The sequence below is a fragment of the Eulemur rufifrons genome, chromosome 20 (assembly GCF_041146395.1).
Source record: "Eulemur rufifrons isolate Redbay chromosome 20, OSU_ERuf_1, whole genome shotgun sequence".
Taxonomy (NCBI): Eukaryota; Metazoa; Chordata; class Mammalia; order Primates; family Lemuridae; genus Eulemur; species Eulemur rufifrons.
This window is the reverse complement of record NC_091002.1, coordinates 29,276,158-29,293,720: the sequence shown is the minus strand read 5'-3', so window position 1 is coordinate 29,293,720 and position 17,563 is coordinate 29,276,158. Positions and strand designations below refer to the sequence as shown.

Sequence of the window (17,563 nt, the reverse complement as noted above, 5' to 3'; positions counted from 1 at the left end):
CTCAAGTCCAAACAGATGTATTTTTAAAGAAAAAAATATCTAATGAAGAATTAAGTAAATCCAGATACTCAAAATGAAATTACAGTGGGATGTCTCTTTGCTTTCTTAAATGAAGCTATTTAATTTCCTGTGAATCACTTATGATTTACTTTAAAAATAAAGCTCTGGTATTGTAGTGGAGAAGGGCTGTCCAAACTTTGTGCACGCTTGACTATTGCGATTTAAATTTAGCTGGTGATTTTTCATTGCTTTTGCATCTGATGCCATTCCCTGGGCAAGGTCACTGTTATTTTGTACCATGCTCTGTGCAGCAAGGCTATGAATTCCTCTCGTGAATTTCTATCCCAACACTGCAGACCATGTTAAGTTGTTACTTAGTAGATACTGAATGTGACTTTGAAGCAGGAAGAGAAGCAGCCACCTCTTCCAGCCAAGAGGTTTCTTCTTCTTCTAGGTAAAGACACAGAGCAGATCGTCCTCATTATGGCCACCTTCCCCTGCCTCAGTGACGGGTCCCAGGCATCTGATACATTCATGATTAAGATTTAAAAGTAAATAATTTCCCCAAGCTTCAGAATCTGAGTGGATCTTGCAGAGTCCTCCAGCATTCAGAACAATTTCTGGTAACTGGCCCTGGCAACTTTTGCTGCCCCTCCGGGAGCACTCACGGTGGCTTTCCTCCCTCAGTTCAGTGGGGACTGCCCACCGTGTCCGCGGCCGGCGTCATCGGCATGCTCAGCGCCGTGGTGGCCAGCATCATCGAGTCTATCGGTGACTACTACGCCTGTGCGAGGCTGTCCTGTGCCCCTCCGCCTCCCATCCACGCCATCAACAGGTACGATCCCTGGGCCAGCGCCTTGTTACTTTGCTCTTAGGGTTCAGTGACCCTGAAGACAAAGCCAAGCATTTTAACGTGAAGGCAGCCGAGCAGCAGGGCTGCTTCTGGGCTGTTTGTCGTCAGACACATCACTGCCCTTGTTCACTTTCATTTTCCTCATCCTGACACAAAACAGAATTTCTACGCTCCCTCACTGGTGGTGATGACCAGATAAGATACTCTCCGTGAAACCGCTTTAAGCCTTAAATGCCCTGAAACAAACGCCAGGCATCGCCCTTGTTCTTTGCTTGGTTTTGTATCATCTGAGAAAGATACATACACACACACACACACACACACACACACACCTACCTTTGATTTTCTTGTCTTGTTGTTCTCAATTTATTTCTTTATGTACTGTCTTTGATTTTCTTGTCTTGTTTTTCCAACTATTCTTTTTTTTTTTTCCTGTAAACTAAAACTTTAGATTCTTTGCAGTAAAACAGGCTCTTAACTGTTTATAGGGTTGTTTATTTTTGCTTTTCATTTCTTTTTTTCAAAGAGACAAGGTCTCACTGTGTTACCCAGGCTGGAGTGCAGTGGCTGTTCACAGGCACAATCCTAGCACTACAGTTGCGAATTCCTGGGCTCCAGCAATCCTCCTGCCTCCACCTCCCGAGTAGCTGGGACTATAGGCTTGAGCCACCACACCTGGCTAACCAGGGTTATTTCTGAGTTGCCAAGATTACCTGTTTTTCTTCTATATTCCACCATTCCATCTTGGCTGCCACAATCAGACAAAAAACACAGGGACACCTTTTCCTCACATCTGTAGTGGAAACCTTGGCAGCAGACAGTAACTGCTCCAGGTCTGTCCAATAGATGCATTCCAGCTGTTCCTAAGGGTAGGTGCCGTGTAATCTGTTCACAATTTCAATTCATATACATAGGAACAGGAAGAGGAAGGAATGAATGAAATCTGCAGGATCTAGAGGTTTATGGGCTGTGGAGTTTACGTTGTCAAAACACTTGGTCTTTAGTTTCTAGAAATCGGTAGGGAATTGACCCTGAGGAGGCTGCAGAGAAAAAAAAAAATAGCCCAGGTCGCCCCCGTGCCAGCAGGCTGCTGCACCTGCAGAGGGATTGTGTGTGATGAGATCTGTGGGCTGGTTCTTGGCATGTCCCACACTGGTTCTGCTGGGACTTTTGGTCCTGGTTTCTACATCTTTCACTAACGGAGTTGCTACATGTGGTCAAATACCTGTATATCAATAGGTTTAAAAGTTTCAGTGTTTTATGAAATCACAAAACATTTCCTTCCTCATGAAACTGGATTTTAATAGTAACGGATCAAATCCGTATGGTTTATTTCGACACACAGCTCATGTTTGTCTTATATCCCAACAAATGCTTTATTTTCTGGCTAAAATCCTCTGTTTTCATTTGGAATGATTTTAAACCACCCGTGTCTCGTGTGACTTGGAGAGGTGCTTCTCAGAATCGCACGAGCACGGGGGTTCTGTTAACATGCGGGTTCTGCTTCAGGTCTGGGGTGGGGCCTGAGACTGCATCTCCCATCTCCCCAGGGTGTGGAAGCTGCGGGTCTGCGGACCAGGCTTCTTCGGGTTGCAGATGTTTGGAGGCTATTTCCGAGTGGTTCCCCCCCTGAATGAATGTTTTTCATTACATTCTAGGGGAATTTTCGTGGAGGGTCTCTCCTGTGTTCTCGATGGCATATTTGGTACCGGGAATGGCTCTACATCATCCAGTCCCAACATTGGCGTTTTGGGAATTACAAAGGTACGAATATTTTTCTAATTACATGGTTGGGCCACTAAACGTTGGTCATGTTATTGAGTGGCGTGACCACTGCAGGTTTCAAAGGGAAGAGCCTCCAATTCCGAGATGATCTTCTGTCCCCTTCTCTTCTCTGAGTTTTTAGAGGGCTTATTTGGAGTCTCTCCTCACTTGGCCGGCCCGGGAAGGGAGGCACTCGGGGGCTATCATTCCTTCAAGGAGTCTACAAATATTTATCATGCACCAACCCTGCGCCCAGCTGCTGTTCTAGGCACCTGGGCTACGTCAGTGAATTAAACAGTGGAGTTTACATGCTAGCAAGGAAAGACGGACAATCAACAGTAAGCGTACTGAGTCAGTAAATGATACAGGATGCCAGCCGTGATAAGCACGGAGGAAACAACATGGGGCAGGGTGGGGGATGATGGCGAGAGGGCGATTAAGTGTTAAATAGTAGCCAGATAACCTTGAACAAAGACCTGAAGGGTGGAGGGAGGCAGCCTGCAGGTGAGCTGGGGAAGACTGTTCCAGACACGCTGCATGCAGGGGTGTGGTAGCCCTGTCCTGGAGGTGGAAGGTCAGCAAGGAGGCCACAGGGGCAGGAGCAGGGCGAGGAGGGGAGGAGTAAGAGCAGGTAGGTCTGCCAGGTGACTGAGGACCAGGTGACTATAGGTCCCGCAGGCCCTATAGTTGCAGCCACAGATGCTAGGTGGAAGGGGTGCCAAAGGGCGTGGCTCAATCTGATTTTTTTTTTTTTTAATTTTTTTTTGCTGTGATGGGAATAGACCATGAGCGGGGCAGGGGAGGAGGCAGAATGGGAAACCAAGTGGAGGTATCACTGGTTTTAGATGAGAGATCATACCACTCTCTACAGAATTATGTTGATCTTACATGAAAGAATGGTTTTTGAACCTCAGCAGCAGGGTCCTTCTCCTTCAGATGAAATCTGATGTGGCGTCTAGTGGATAAAACAAGTCACAGGAGTCACCCGGCTAGAAGCAGGGCCTGGACACGAGCCTGACACACTTGCCTCTCCTCCCCTCCCCACCCACCCCCCCCCGACACATGAACCTGGGGCTGCCCCACCCCAAAAGCCTGCTCCTAGGCCTTTCAAGTTTATTACTTGATACTCTAGTTTATATTTACATAAACTTTATTATCCCAGCTGCCGTAGGCCAGAGAGTACTTCTTGCCAGGGTGTGGAGGGACGCAGCCCCACCCCCCACCAGCAATGGCGTGTTGCGCAGCTACAGCTGTTCTAGCTGGTTCCCCCTCCCTGACGGCCCACGCAACTCACAGGTCTCCCTCACCCCAACCCCCACGTGAGATTTTTATAACCAGATAAACGAAACCAGATACTAAGTTTGATTAGTCTGGATTGCAAATCCAGGTGAGAGGGAAGGGCACATGCACGCAGGCGCATGCCTGGTCTGTTCATTGGTTTTCGCTAAGTTGGCAGGGCCGTGCCAGGGCCCAGCTTCAGGTGTGCACATAGCCCCACCTGTCTGTTGCTCCCGGTTTACGGGGCATGCGAGGGAAGGCTGCCTGATGGGCACCTCCTGCAGCCCCATCCCTGGGACGCTGGTGCTGCCCGTGGTGAGAAGCCGGTGCCGCACACAGGGAGGGAGGGTCAGGTCTCCTGGGCACAGAATGAGCCCGAGCCAGGCCAGTCTTCAGGCAGTTTGCTGCCACCAGCCCGTAGGCACATAGCTAATCTCCAAAAATCACAGCCAGCCCTCCCCGTCCTGGAGTTCCTTAGGCATGGATTCCGTTATCCTTGGATTCTACTAACTTGGGATAGAAATTATTTGAAAAACTATCACTTGGCTTATCCTGTAGTAGTTGCCAAGAATATGTCCCCTTCGCTTGATTCATCAGTTTGTGTGATCTTTGCCACTGCTCCCTGCCTTCTGTGGTGCGGGAAGGGGCTGGACACAGTGGCCGAGTCTGGCTGGATGGCCGCCTTTCACATGCACAGTAAAAGATCGGGCTCTGAAGCTTGACCAGCGGACCCTGGGGTCCTCTGAGAGCTTTGCGCAGTGGTCACGGTGCTCCACCCCTGCGCCCTCCCATACGGCTGCACCAGCCACACCAGAGTGCCTAGTGAGCGCTCTCAAGATGGCAAGTAAGGAAATGCACTTAAAATTTTATTTCATTTTAATTACTTTAAGCAACCGTCTTCTCACTGTGAGTCATACGTCAAGCCCTGTGGACACGGCCCCAACCACTTTTGGAACCTCCTTGCCCCACTTTATGTCTTCAGATGTTTCCTGAAAAAGGCAGCCCAGAATAGGGCCAGCAGTGCAGGATTCTTGAGCCAGGTGCCAGCTCACCTCCCGCTGTTGGGTGACAGCAGGCCACATGGAGGCTGCTGGAGGGCAGAGATCAGGTGGAACAGATAAGGATGCGACCATGTGGGAAAAGCCATCCACGGTGCTGCAGAGGCCCAGAGTGGGGCACGAGTCCTGGAGTCAGGAAGGCTTTCAGAGGTTGCGTTCAAAGGATATGTCTGGGAACTGGCCAGGAAGGTAAACGGGCCTGGCAGTGAGCTCCCAGCACGGCCAGGGCTGGGACACAGGAGGGAGGGCCGGCGGGCAAGGCTTTGTTGGGAAGAGCCTGAGAAGTGGGTTTTATTTCATGAGCACCAAAGGATTTAAGCAGGGGACTGACCTCACCCAAATCCGTGTGTTAAAAAGGTCACTCTGTGTCAATGTAGAGAACAAGTGGATGCAGGAGAGGCCAGAGGCGGCAGGCCCAGTTGGGAGGCTGTCAGATGGCTCAGTGCTTGCTAGCTACCGTCCAGACTGTTTGTTTTATGCACGTCTCATTTAGTCCCCAAAGCCAAACCACATGGCTTGCCTGTGACAGAGATGAGGATCGTGAGGCCCCGAGAGGCCAAGTTCCTCGCCCGGTCACACAGTCAGGGACAGGGCAGGGATGCAAGACAGCGGCAGGGCTGAGTGCTCACCCCTGGGCCCACTACTGTGGCTTCTGTCATGGGCAAGGTGCCATGAGCAGAGGAGGTTGCCTGGGTGTTTGAGGTTTGGTCTGATTTAGGGTGTGGGGAGCTAGAGCTGCGGCTGACAGGCTTGGGGGGGGGGGGGGCGACTTGTTGAAGGGGCGGTGCAGGGAACCCAGGGGAGAGGCAGGGGCAAAGTGTGGCTTTTGCGTTGGAGACAGAGGGTCATCCCAGCCGAGGGTCACATGAGGATATTGGAGACCCAGGGCCTTAGCGCAGGGGGCATCACCCAAGCATGGAGAAGCCACGGCCCATCCTGCGGGTCACCTACAGTCAGGCCAGGAGAGTCAGCTGGGGAGAGGGGAAGGTGGCAAGTATCTCTATTCTGGGTGTCTTTAGAGTAATTCATGGTGATGCATACTGAGATCAGTCCCTGTTAACTGAAAGTTTAAAGACTGATCTAGGTTTTGCCTAAGGACTCTGTCACATTTGCCCTGGGCCCCGGGAGGCCTGGGTGGAGTCCCAGCTCCTGGAGGACGGCCAGTGAGCCTGCCCTGCCTCTGCTGCATCCCACAGGTCGGCAGCCGCCGCGTGATCCAGTGCGGAGCAGCCCTCATGCTCGCCCTGGGCATGATCGGCAAGTTCAGCGCCCTCTTTGCGTCTCTTCCGGATCCCGTGCTCGGAGCCCTCTTCTGCACACTCTTCGGTAAACCTCCCCCCTCGGCCTCCTTTCTCTACATTTGCTAATTATTAATGGGGATCATGAGGTTTTTGCTGACTAGCTTCAGTAAGAAGCTAACAATAAATTTCTGTTTTAAAATACAAAAGGATATGTCAGGGGTGGGGACCCTGCAGCCTTAAGGCCACACGTGGCCCTCCAGTTCCCTGAATGTGGCCCCTCGGCGGAACCCAAACTTCCCAGAACAAATCCCTATAAAAAGGATTCGTTCTGTAAAATTGGATTCAGTCAAAAGTTTCTACTTCCTTAGTTTTCTACTCAGTCTAATGAAAACTTCATGTGATGTTTATGCCCCTCTGTAAGCCCAAATAGTGCTTAGGCTGAGGGTCCCTTTGAGGGGACCTGACCCTACACCTTCCCCCTTCCTGCCACTGCATGGTTCTCCAGTTTGCTGCTGCTGGACAGAGAGAGGACGTCAGGGACCGCTGTGAGCGTCTGTCATCCGCTCCATGGTGGGCTCAGTGGGTCTCGTGGTCTGCTGTGTTTGTCTCTCCAGGCATGATCACAGCTGTTGGCCTCTCTAACCTGCAGTTCATTGATTTAAATTCTTCCCGGAACCTCTTCGTGCTTGGATTTTCCATCTTCTTTGGGCTCGTCCTTCCAAGTTACCTCAGACAGAACCCTCTCGTCACAGGTAAGGAAGGCAGGCCTTGAATCTGGGGGCAGGAGCTGGAACCATAGCTCTTCACTGGTTGGAATGGACTTTGGAACTTCAAGAATTGTTTCGGTGAACGTTTGTCTGTGCGGCTTTTTGAATCTCACTTCGCAGCAGGGTCTTCCCATTGGTGTGTGCACATAACCAATGTGGACGCTGAACTCTCTTTTTACCAGCACCCTCTCCTGTGGGAGAATGCCTCTCTGCAAACCTTTTGATTTTTCAAACTTATGGCTATATTAATACGTATAATTTCTTGAAACTGAGCTTCATAGACTTTGAAACACATGTTTTTCTTTTCTTTCTGTTTTTTTTTTTTTTTTTTGACAGAGTCTCACTCTGTCACTCAGGCTAGAGTGCCATGGCATCAGCATAGCTCACAGCAACCTCAGACTCCTCCTGGGTTCAAGTGACCCTCCTGCCTCAGCCTTCCTTAGTAGCTGGGACTACAGGCATGCGCCACCACGCCTGGCTAGTTTTTCCTTTATTTTTTAGTAGAGATGGAGTCTCGCTCTTGTTCAGGCTCATCTCAAACTCCTGAGCTCAAGTGATCCTCCCACCTCAGCCTCCTAGAGTGCTAGGATTTTAGGCGTGAGCCACTGCTCTTGGCCAAAACACATGCCTTTCTAGTGGGAGTATATAGCTACTTTGAATTCAAGACTAACCTTTTTAACTTCTACTTTTTATTTTAGTCCCGTGATGTCATGAAGAATAAACAAAGGAAGCATCTTAAGAAATAGCTATTGCTACGGATAATATTTTAGCAAATGCAGAATTGAGAACAATTTTATATATTTTTTTGAGGTGAAATTCGCAGAACATAAGATTAACTACTTGAAAGTGAACAGTTCAGTGGCATTTAGTACATTCACAATGTGTCACCACCACTTCTGTCTAGTTTCCAAAACATTTCATCACCTCAAATAAGACTCCGTAGTCAGTAAGCAGTAATTCCCCGTGGTCCCCCTTCTCCCGGCCCCTGGCAGCCGCCACTCTGCCTTCCGTTTCTATGCGTTCACCTAGTCTGGGTCCTTCACGTAAATGGACTCACACGATATGGGGCCTTTTGTGTCTGGCTTCTGTCACTTAGCATGTTTTCAAGACTGATACATGTAGCACGTGTAAGTATCTCATTCCTTTTTCTGACTAGATAATCCAATGTGTGTGTGTATGTATACACACACTCCATAATTTGGTTATCCAGTCATCCATTGATGGCCATTTGGGTTGTTTCCACCTTTGGCTGTCATGAGTATTGGTGTACAGATACAATCAGTGCTCATTATTCATGATAGTTATGTTCTGTGAAGTTGCTACAAACAATTAGCAAATACTGAACCATTGTACCCAGGGAAAATACGGCCAACAGTACTACAACTCATGTCTGAATGAGTCTTAATCTAGCACACGCCACAGCCTTCTTGCACTTAGACACACTGGACGGCACCTCAGCACAGTTGGTGGCCGTTTTAAGCAGCAAAATCACCAACAGAAAGCACCAAATGTGACACACATGGTACCAAACAGACTGCCAAGAGGACACTTGTTGACAGTATGAGAGCCAAAACAGAAAGGCGGAGCTTCGCTTTGCTTTGTTTGACTTCAGCTCAGAACATGTGTTTGTTGGGCGACTCAGATTTTTCACTGTTCTGTGCATGCCTGGGCATGACTGAAAGTGCTCAGAGTATTTCATTTTGGGTTTATCAACACATTTTAGTGCGTATGCAAATTCACAATTTGTTGGAGTGAATTCACAATTTGTTTTCAGTTCTCCTGGGTACGTACCTAAGAGTGGAATGGCTGGGTCTTATGGTAATTCTGTATTTAACTTTGTGAGGAACTGCCACGCTGTTTTCCATGCTGGCTGTACCGTTTTACTATCCCATCAGCTGTGTACGAGGGTTCCTGTTTCTCCACAGCCTCACCAACACTTGTTGTTTTCTGTTGAGGATCATTACATGTTAAGTATACAAAGTGTGTGATCTTCCTAATAATAAGGAGATTCATGCTGCTTTTTACATTTTAATATATCACATTTATGGGAGGACATCTTTGTAAATCCAGTTGCTCTTGATTGAACACAGCTAGGCACTAATTAGTAACCCAGGATACTGAAAGCCCTTGTTTGATTGCAGATACCACAAATATTTTTGTTGTGTTATCATTCACTTTGTAATGGTTATCAGCCTTATGACAACCATTTTTTATTTTGAATTTTTTTTTTTTTTATCTGCAGACTATGACCCAGTGGCTTCCTAATTAATTCATCATAGGATGAACATCACTCTATTAGATTCATCTTCTATGTTCCACTGTCAGGAATCTCCCTTATGGAACTACCTTTGGATTGTTGTTGAGAGTATTCATAGTAGTAGTTTAAGACATTACTGGCAAATATTCATCTACACATGTACAACGGGGAAATTTATACTTTCGAGCACTGCACTGATGGTGAAGTCGAGCCCACACCATTGCTCCTTCCTGAGTCGAGGGCAGGTCTGTCCCGTCTGCAGCGATGACCCTTGTGTGTATGTTCTGTTTCCAGGGATAACAGGAATCGATCAAGTATTGAACGTCCTTCTCACAACTGCTATGTTTGTGGGAGGCTGTGTGGCTTTTATTTTGGATAACACCATCCCAGGTATGTGGTATATATTAAGCATGCATTTTTACATATGTGCGTTATGTTTTTGCCAAATAGAAATGGGAAACAGGAAGAGTGAATCATTTCAAAGCCATCACTGGTTAAAACTATCTTCTAAAACAGTTGAGATGACACTCCCAGCTTAATTTGGTTCTCCTCTGAATGACCGTTAGGACCAGCAGATGAGCTCCCTGCGTGTGGTTGATGGCAGCGGGACAGGCGCGCCTTGGGCTGCCGCCTCCCTCCCTGCACAGCCTGTGCCCGAGGCCCTGCACTGTGGCTTTCATCAACTGTTCACACATTCCCGAGCCAGCTGGAAACAGCCTGCTTCTACTTGGGGAGCCTGTCCTTTAAATAAGTCATTCCTCAGGTGGGCTTCCAGCCACCTAAGACCAAAAGGCAGTGGAGGACAGTGGGCAAAAGCTGATTCTGGAGATCAGTGCAGCCAGAATCAATGACAAGGGACATGCAGAGGGGGCGCAGGAGTTAGGCACATGAAATTTTTTTTTTTTGAGAGAAGAGTCTCACTCTGTTGCCCGGGCTAGAGTGCTGTGGTGTCAGGCTAGCTCACAGCAACCTCAAACTTCTGGGCTCAAGCAATCCTGCCTCAGCCTCCCCAGTAGCTGGGACTACAGACGCATACCATCACACCTGGCTAATTTTTTCTATTTTTAGTAGAGAGGAGGGGGTCTAACTCTTGTTCAGGCTGGTCTCGAACACCTGACCTCAATCGATCCTCCCACCCCGGCCTCCCAGAGTGCTAGGATTACAGGCGTGAGCCACTGTTCCCGGCCATGCAGATAACAATTAAAGTCTGCATTATTAACTGAATCGCTGATGGGAGGGTTATAGCTTAGACGTTTAAAAAAAAAAAAAAAAAGTCACGAGCTTCCTAAACATTGCACCATAGGATCCAGGAGTTGCTAAGCCCTGTGTGCCCGGATCTTTCTCCCTGACTCATCTGTCAGGGTTCAGAGTGGTCAGGAGTGTTAGACCAGTGGAAGTTCGTGCTCACAGGAGCACAGTTACGTGACTTCTGCAGATCCGCCCCTACCCCCCCCCCCCAACACACACACACACACACACACACACACACACTAAAGTAGAACAAAGCAATAGAACCCTGGGCCTGTGTGGGTGGGAGGTGAGTGTGCAGTGACTGGTTGATGAAGGCAATGTATGTTATAATAAAGACTCTGAGCTCAAATTTGCATTGTAGAGAGGTGTATCGTGCACAGTATTTGAGAACAGATTTCGAGGAGGGAGTGGTGAGCTGGAAGACTGGATAACCAGTTAGGGGACTGGATATATATGAAATGAGAGTCTCATTCTCAGCATAACGATGAAACCAAGCATTCCTTTGTTTTATTTTGGGGTGTGTGTGACAGGTACCCCAGAGGAAAGAGGAATTAGGAAGTGGAAGAAGGGCGTGGGCAAAGGGAACAAGTCACTCGACGGCATGGAATCCTACAATTTGCCGTTTGGCATGAACATTATTAAGAAATACAGATGCTTCAGCTACTTGCCCATCAGCCCCACCTTTGTGGGCTACACGTGGAAAGGGCTCAGGAAGAGTGACAGCAGCCGGGGCTCGGACGAGGACTCGCAGGCTGCGGTATAGCCCCAGCCGCGCCAGCCGCCGGGAGGCGCGTGCCCATAGTTCCTGCTGGGTCACGAGAAGTGAAATATATGTTTGTATATCTACATTTACATTCTTCACCCCAGAGCTAAGACAGATCACAAGTAGCTTTTCTGTTGTGGGTGGTGATCGTGTCTAATACGTGTCTCGCCTATCTCCTTATTTAAGCCCTTGACCCTTTGCCCTTCGAGAGTGTCCATTGCTGGCCGTGGTCACTGAACTTGAAGTTGCAGGCCCCCCGTGGGAGTGGGTGTTTGAAATCCGCAGTGATTCCTTGTTTTCAGTCCCCTTCTGCCACCCCGTGCTGGTTTTCCTACAGGTTGCCTTGGGCTCCGGGGCTTTTTGTCTTGGGAGCCCCTGGACCCACTTCCTGTTTGACCTCGGCCTGCGCCTGGAGAGACCTCCTCTGACCAAGGGACACCAGTGTCCTCACAGTGTCATACCTGGCTCATGTGATTCTGCTGTCCCTGGTAACTCCTGTAGGAGGAGGCTGTTACCCCGAGTGGAGACGGTGCTGTGGCTGCCCTGCGCCCAGGCCCAGGCGTGGGTCAGGTCTGTACAGATGCTATCAAGTGAAAATCTGTGCGGGGGATTGGAGCAGAAGGGAAAGGACCCTGAAGCCAATGTCTGATTCTCAACTGCTCCTTCCCCCGCTGCCCTGGCCCCGGCTGGCCTCTATTTACTTGTGGCCGAGACGCTCTACCTGGCATTTATCACTCCTGGGTGCTGTGACAGGTACAGAGTGCCACGCGAGGGCACCAATCAGACAAGTTCATGGGAGTCTTGGCTCTGCCGTCATGTGATGCTGTTGTCAAGTGCGTCTATAAGTTCAAGGTTTTATTCCTATTTAATGTTACTGACTATAGCAGATTTTTGAAATCAGTGTTTTTCCATGTGACCCTCTTTCCTTGCGCCCCTATTACCTGTCTCCCCCCCACCCCCCCTCCAATTAAGAAGAGAACCAGCATTTGTAAAGCTGTGGACACCGTCAAGGAAGCTTGTTGTAACGGCTTTTGGAGGCCAGTAACCATTGTTGTGGTTGTGTTTTGTATTGCTTGATACCATGAAAGTGTAAATACTGTAATGCCTAATCTATTTATCAAAACTGACTACTGGACCAGAGCCCAGAAACGGTGGGTCAAGTCGTATGTGAATTTGTTTTGTGAAGAAGGGAAGCTGGGCATGTACCAGACAGGGCCGCCGCGTGGACCGGGCCATCCTCCGGTAAACCGAATACTCCAGTTCTCCTGTGGCGAGTCATTTCTGGCAGTCACGGCCTAGGGAGACTTTCTGTGGGTTGTCACGCTTGCATGCCCATTAGATCTTGATTTTGCAGAGGGTAAGGTTTAGGTCCCTTGGCCAAATGCCACCTTTCTTGTTTAAGCTGTGGCGGAAGGTGGTGGGAAATGCAGCCAACAGGCTCCCGCTGTTAAGAGAAATCTAACTAATAACACTAAATTCTTTCTGAAAAAATGATTTCTGTCGAATTTGGTTTGAAGTTTTTCAGCCAAAGGAAAAGCCTGAGACAGGAAGTAGTGACCTTGCTTCATGAGGTCATACGTCTTGGGGGGTCGTTGCCCTGGGTGAGCTTTGGTGGGCAGCAGGGCGCGGTTCTCAGCAGCCTCATGTCCTCGCGGTGCATTTCCTGTCCCCCTCAACCCCAGGCTGGCTCTGCTTTCTGCACTGTGATGCTCACAGCATCGGCGTGTCTCTGCAGCCCCCTGGACTCCTGGAAGTTTGGGGCTTCAGGGTTTATTCTAGAAGAACACCTCAGAGCCACTACATTGTTTTGCCAAAATCTTATGCAGATAAAGTAAAGGACTTAGATTCTAAATTACATTTAATTTTGTATATTTTTTAAAATGTGTATTCAATGCATAGTTTAGAAGCACACTGGTTCACAATTTCCATACCTCTGAATGCGGTAAGCCCTTCAGGCTCACGCCCTTCTGCCCTGAGCTGCTCTCAGTTCCTTCTTTTTGTATTTTGCTCAAGATCTCCAATTTCTCTGCTCTGAAAAATGGGGAAGCTGCTAAACGTCCCAGAGATTTGCAGTATTCTGGCTCCCTAGGTGTGCAGAAGGACCAAATAGACAAATAAAAACAATGAGCGCCATCAGCAATTCAGGAGCAAGTTCTCTTCGACCTAACTGGGCATCTTCCCTGCTGTGAGTAACACTCCGGGTGTGTACTTTAGATGTCCAGAAACCCACTCCCTTCTGAAGCTCTCCTTGGGCTGGGTTTTAGTGGGAGGCTTCATCCCTGCTAGTCTGGGAGATGTCTCTGCAAGCATTCATATCCTCCGCACCTCCCGTTGAAAGAGGGTTTCCGCCCTTCTTACTCCATCGGGGGGCCATCTTTCGATATTCTGTTCAAGGAGGCGGAAGGGGATCAGAGGTGGGGAGAAAAGGGGGCAGCCTGCTTCGATGCCTCCCACGAATCTGGTACTTTCTGCACAGCCTAGAGTGATTGCAGTCCCCTGATAACTAACGTATCTTGCACATGCAACACGTTCACAAACCACTTTAGGATGTGGTCCTCCTGGTCGCACATACGCTACAGAATGAAAGTCTATATTTGAAAAAAAAAGAACAAATCCATCTGCTTCTTGGGTTTAAGCACACACCCAAAAGGAGGTTTTGGGGGACTCAGTGGCCATGCATGGCTGTAACATGCGTGGTCGTAACACTTCCCATTCGCGTTGTCGTCCTGCATTGCTGGGGCTTCAGACCATCATGCTTTGTTTTGCCAGTAGATTGTTCTAAAATACTTTGGATGTGAATGTCCTTGCAGGCCATTCAGTCTCCAGTTTCCTTAGTGACCACCTACCCTACCAGCCTCACATGTCACCTGCCTGGTCCCTGAAAGAAAGCATTTGTGCTGGCAAACCCAACATGGAAAGTAGAAAGTGTTGATAAGGACAGGAGATGATGCCATCTTCATGGTGTGGAGTGGGAGGGATCCCACCACTGGTTCATAGAATAATGGGAAATAGCTCTAGTCTTTGTAAGCGATCTTCATTCTCATTAGGAAGTTTAATGTAGATTCACTGATATGTTTACTTTCAGAACCGTTAAGAGGATTTCAAATATGTGAACTTTTAGTTAGTTTCTTGGGATTGAGCAAGGCAAGAGAAGTGGCTTAGCCATGCCAGCCGGAGTGCAGCATCATGGGTCCTGTTGGTTTCCCATTTTCATGGTAACAAATTCACACACAGGTTTTGCTTTATACTGTAGAATACTGACTTTCATGATGGCAACTTGGTTTATGCATGAATATTGCAGTATTTCCATATAGTAAAATAACATTTCTACCCAGGATAATAGTCATAGTTTTCCAGGGAGGGAATGATATAATTTTCATGACAATGTCATGTGATGATAGAATTTCTCCATTGATGAATCTCTAGTATGTGTGTATACTTTATTTACCCATCCACGTATTTTATGACCATGAGCTAAGTTGTGATTTCTTTCATTCGTGTCCCTGCTGAACTATTGGTACTAGCAACTTAGACATAAAGTTGTCAAGCCTAATCTTCAGTAATACCAAGGCCCTAAGAGTGAACACGCCAGACAGAAGGTCAAGCGGAAGCCTCATTCCAGAGCTGGTCTGGCCAGAGAAGAGGCGGCGTCCTGCAGGCAGCTGTTCTCGGGGTGTACGCTCGCTGCATGCACCGGCCCGGCCTGGCATGGCTGGCAGGAGGGCCTGCTTGCCCGGCTGTCGCTGGACGCCAGCTGTGCGCACCCAGCCACGCCTGCTGTGCACCTTGGGAGCGCGCCCCGCGTCCCCCTCCCCGTGCCCGAGCATTGACACAGCTCACTTCTCCAGGGAGCCACCCCTCAGCTTCAGAGGAGAGGCCGGGGATGCAGGTGCTGCCTGTTGTACTCTGTCCCCTTATGATTTGGACACAGAGAATAGGACATCTCCTCCCCCTCCCCCTCCTCCAGTGAGACCCGAGTAGTGCAAGAAGGCCGCCCAGTTTTGCCAGTGTTCAGCTTCCTCCGTAGACCCACACAGCACATGAGTGCTGGGGATCCCCTCGCAGCAGCCTCACAAACATTCCCATCCTTTCAGGTTGTCGTTGACCGTGCCTCACCGTCACCCTGTCATCCAGCGTCCGTAGCATTGCTGTCCGTGTTTCCAGGCACTTAGGATTCCCTTACCCGAGTCGCCATCTTACTGACAGTTCAAACGAATCTCCTTTTCTGTTCGTTAGTAACGACCTTTGTTTGACACATTAATACATTTCTGACTGTTCTTAAAACAGCGGGGATGCCTATATTTTCCTTGAGTTTTTGTGACTGACTTTGGCTATATACCTTTCTGGGATTTTGTTTGTTTATTTTTATTTTGCATACCGAGGGTATTTGGGGTGGGGTTGTTTTTTGAGATGTGTAATTCTTTTATGGAGTTTTTAAAAAGAATTTTCATATTGTTTTTCTAACATGGCTTCATTAAATGTTTAAGTATTTTAAAAAATATGTAATATTTGGACCAGATGTTGTGAATAATAGTAGAGATAAAGCTATTTTATTCTGTATTTTTAAAACTTGTTCCGTACAAATAAAAGCTCTCCTGGACACAGTTTTGCTGTTCATGTGCCTCCTTCTTGGGCTGGCCTGTAAGAAAACTGCACAGTCGTCGTATCTGCAGGGAATTGGTTCCAGGACCCCGCTCAGATGTGAAATTCTAAGTGTCCTCAAGACCCTGATGTAAAGAGGTGTAGCATGTGGATATGATCTACGTACATCCTACCGCCTACTTTAAATCATTTCTGGATTCCTTATAATACCTAATACTATGTAAGTGCTGTGCGAATAGTTGTTATACTGTATTTTTCAATTTATTTATTTTTTTAGGTATTTTTCATCCTCAGTTGAATTCAAGGATGCAGAAGCCTTGGATGTGAGAGACTGATTAATTGCAAGTCATCACCTAGGGAGGGAAATTGACTATTAAGAAGTTCAATTCAGTAAGTTCACAGGCTTTATCATCCTCAGGTACCTGGAAGACTGAACAGTGAAAGCTGGAGCAAAGGTACAATCAGCCCCCTCTCCCAGAGCGCTGCGACATGGGCGGGATCCTTGGGAGGATGTGGAAGGGGGAAATGAAACCTCAGAGGTGTCAAAAAGTTGGAGAATACACCCATGCTGGCCTTTGGATGTGAACTTATGAGTCTGCTCTGATAGCAACACATCTGGGTGGTGAAGACATGTTGGGAATGGTGACCAGAAAGGCCGCATGTTCACGTGGTGGGATGAGAGGCTCCCAGAGCAGCCATGATGGCCAATGTCAGGCTGAGTCGTGCGCCAGCAAGTGCTGAGAGCAGCTCCTGAGCGTGTCCGGGCTCCAGTTAGTCCACAGTGTGGCTCACTGATGGGGTACAAAGCTGGGTTCAAAGGTGCATAGATGTATTTTCCCATTTTGGGCAAACTCAGAACTACCCCATTCCTGTCTGTATCCCTGGTTCTCTGGCTGCTGGAGGCATGTGTGACCACCACAGCCACTCCTGAAGGATGTGCAGCCAGCTGCCACCCATTCCCAATACCTTGACCGTGAACCACTGCTGGGGAGTCCACTGGAAGGTGGATGGTTTTACCTATTGAAATAAAGAGTATCTGTGGCCCCAGCTTGGACCACACTCCTCTGCACCCCTGGACACTTCTCCTAGTGCAGCTCCACCCGCACCAAGAGAGAGCCACTACCTTGAATTTTGGATTAATCCTTTATTTGCTTTTCTTCAGCAGTTTGCCATATATCTGCACCCCTAAACAGTTTCCTGTTTAGTTTTGCATGTTTTTGAACATTATGTAAAAGAATGATGTATATATTGACATGTTCTACTCAGTGTTGTGAAGATTCTTTCATATTGATACGTCTCGTTAATGTAGTTCATTCATTTTCACTGCTGGGTAGTATAATTTAAGATGAGCAAAGACAAAGAACATTCTGAAAGCTTCCAGAGAGACCACGCAGAACCAAAAGCTCCAGAGCTGGGATCCATGGATGTCGGATTCTCCAGCAGCAGTTTTTTAAGGACCAAAGGAAAGAAAAAAACTATATGTCCATAATCTCAAGTTATAATTCAAGGTGATGTCAACATGGTGTGGGGGAAAGCGGAGACTTACAGATGTGAGAGCTAGAAACAGGTCCAAATGGACCAATAACTGCAAATTAACCACACTCAACAGTTAAACAATTATCAGGCTAGATAGCAAAACAAAATCCTGATATATCCTGTTTTCAACACTGGTGTTCAAAAGTGTGGTCTTAGACAGTTAAAGACTGCCATAAGATATGTTCAGTAATTG

The 17,563-nt window shown here is 48.0% G+C and overlaps 1 protein-coding gene across 4 annotated transcripts in view; it reads left to right on the top strand.

The window, feature by feature from the left end:
* The window catches only part of SLC23A2 (solute carrier family 23 member 2), a 108,496-nt gene extending 93,605 nt beyond the window's left edge, over positions 1 to 14,891 (top strand). For all 4 annotated transcript variants that reach the window (XM_069496481.1, XM_069496479.1, XM_069496478.1 and 1 more), the window contains 6 exons: positions 688 to 835; positions 2,512 to 2,617; positions 6,150 to 6,279; positions 6,809 to 6,946; positions 9,513 to 9,608; positions 11,000 to 14,891. In XM_069496481.1, the coding sequence (XP_069352582.1) occupies positions 688 to 835; positions 2,512 to 2,617; positions 6,150 to 6,279; positions 6,809 to 6,946; positions 9,513 to 9,608; positions 11,000 to 11,232 (851 nt within the window). In that variant the 3' untranslated portion in view covers positions 11,233 to 14,891. The remainder of the gene's footprint in view (positions 1 to 687; positions 836 to 2,511; positions 2,618 to 6,149; positions 6,280 to 6,808; positions 6,947 to 9,512; positions 9,609 to 10,999) is intronic.
* The last annotated feature ends 2,672 nt before the right edge of the window (positions 14,892 to 17,563 follow it).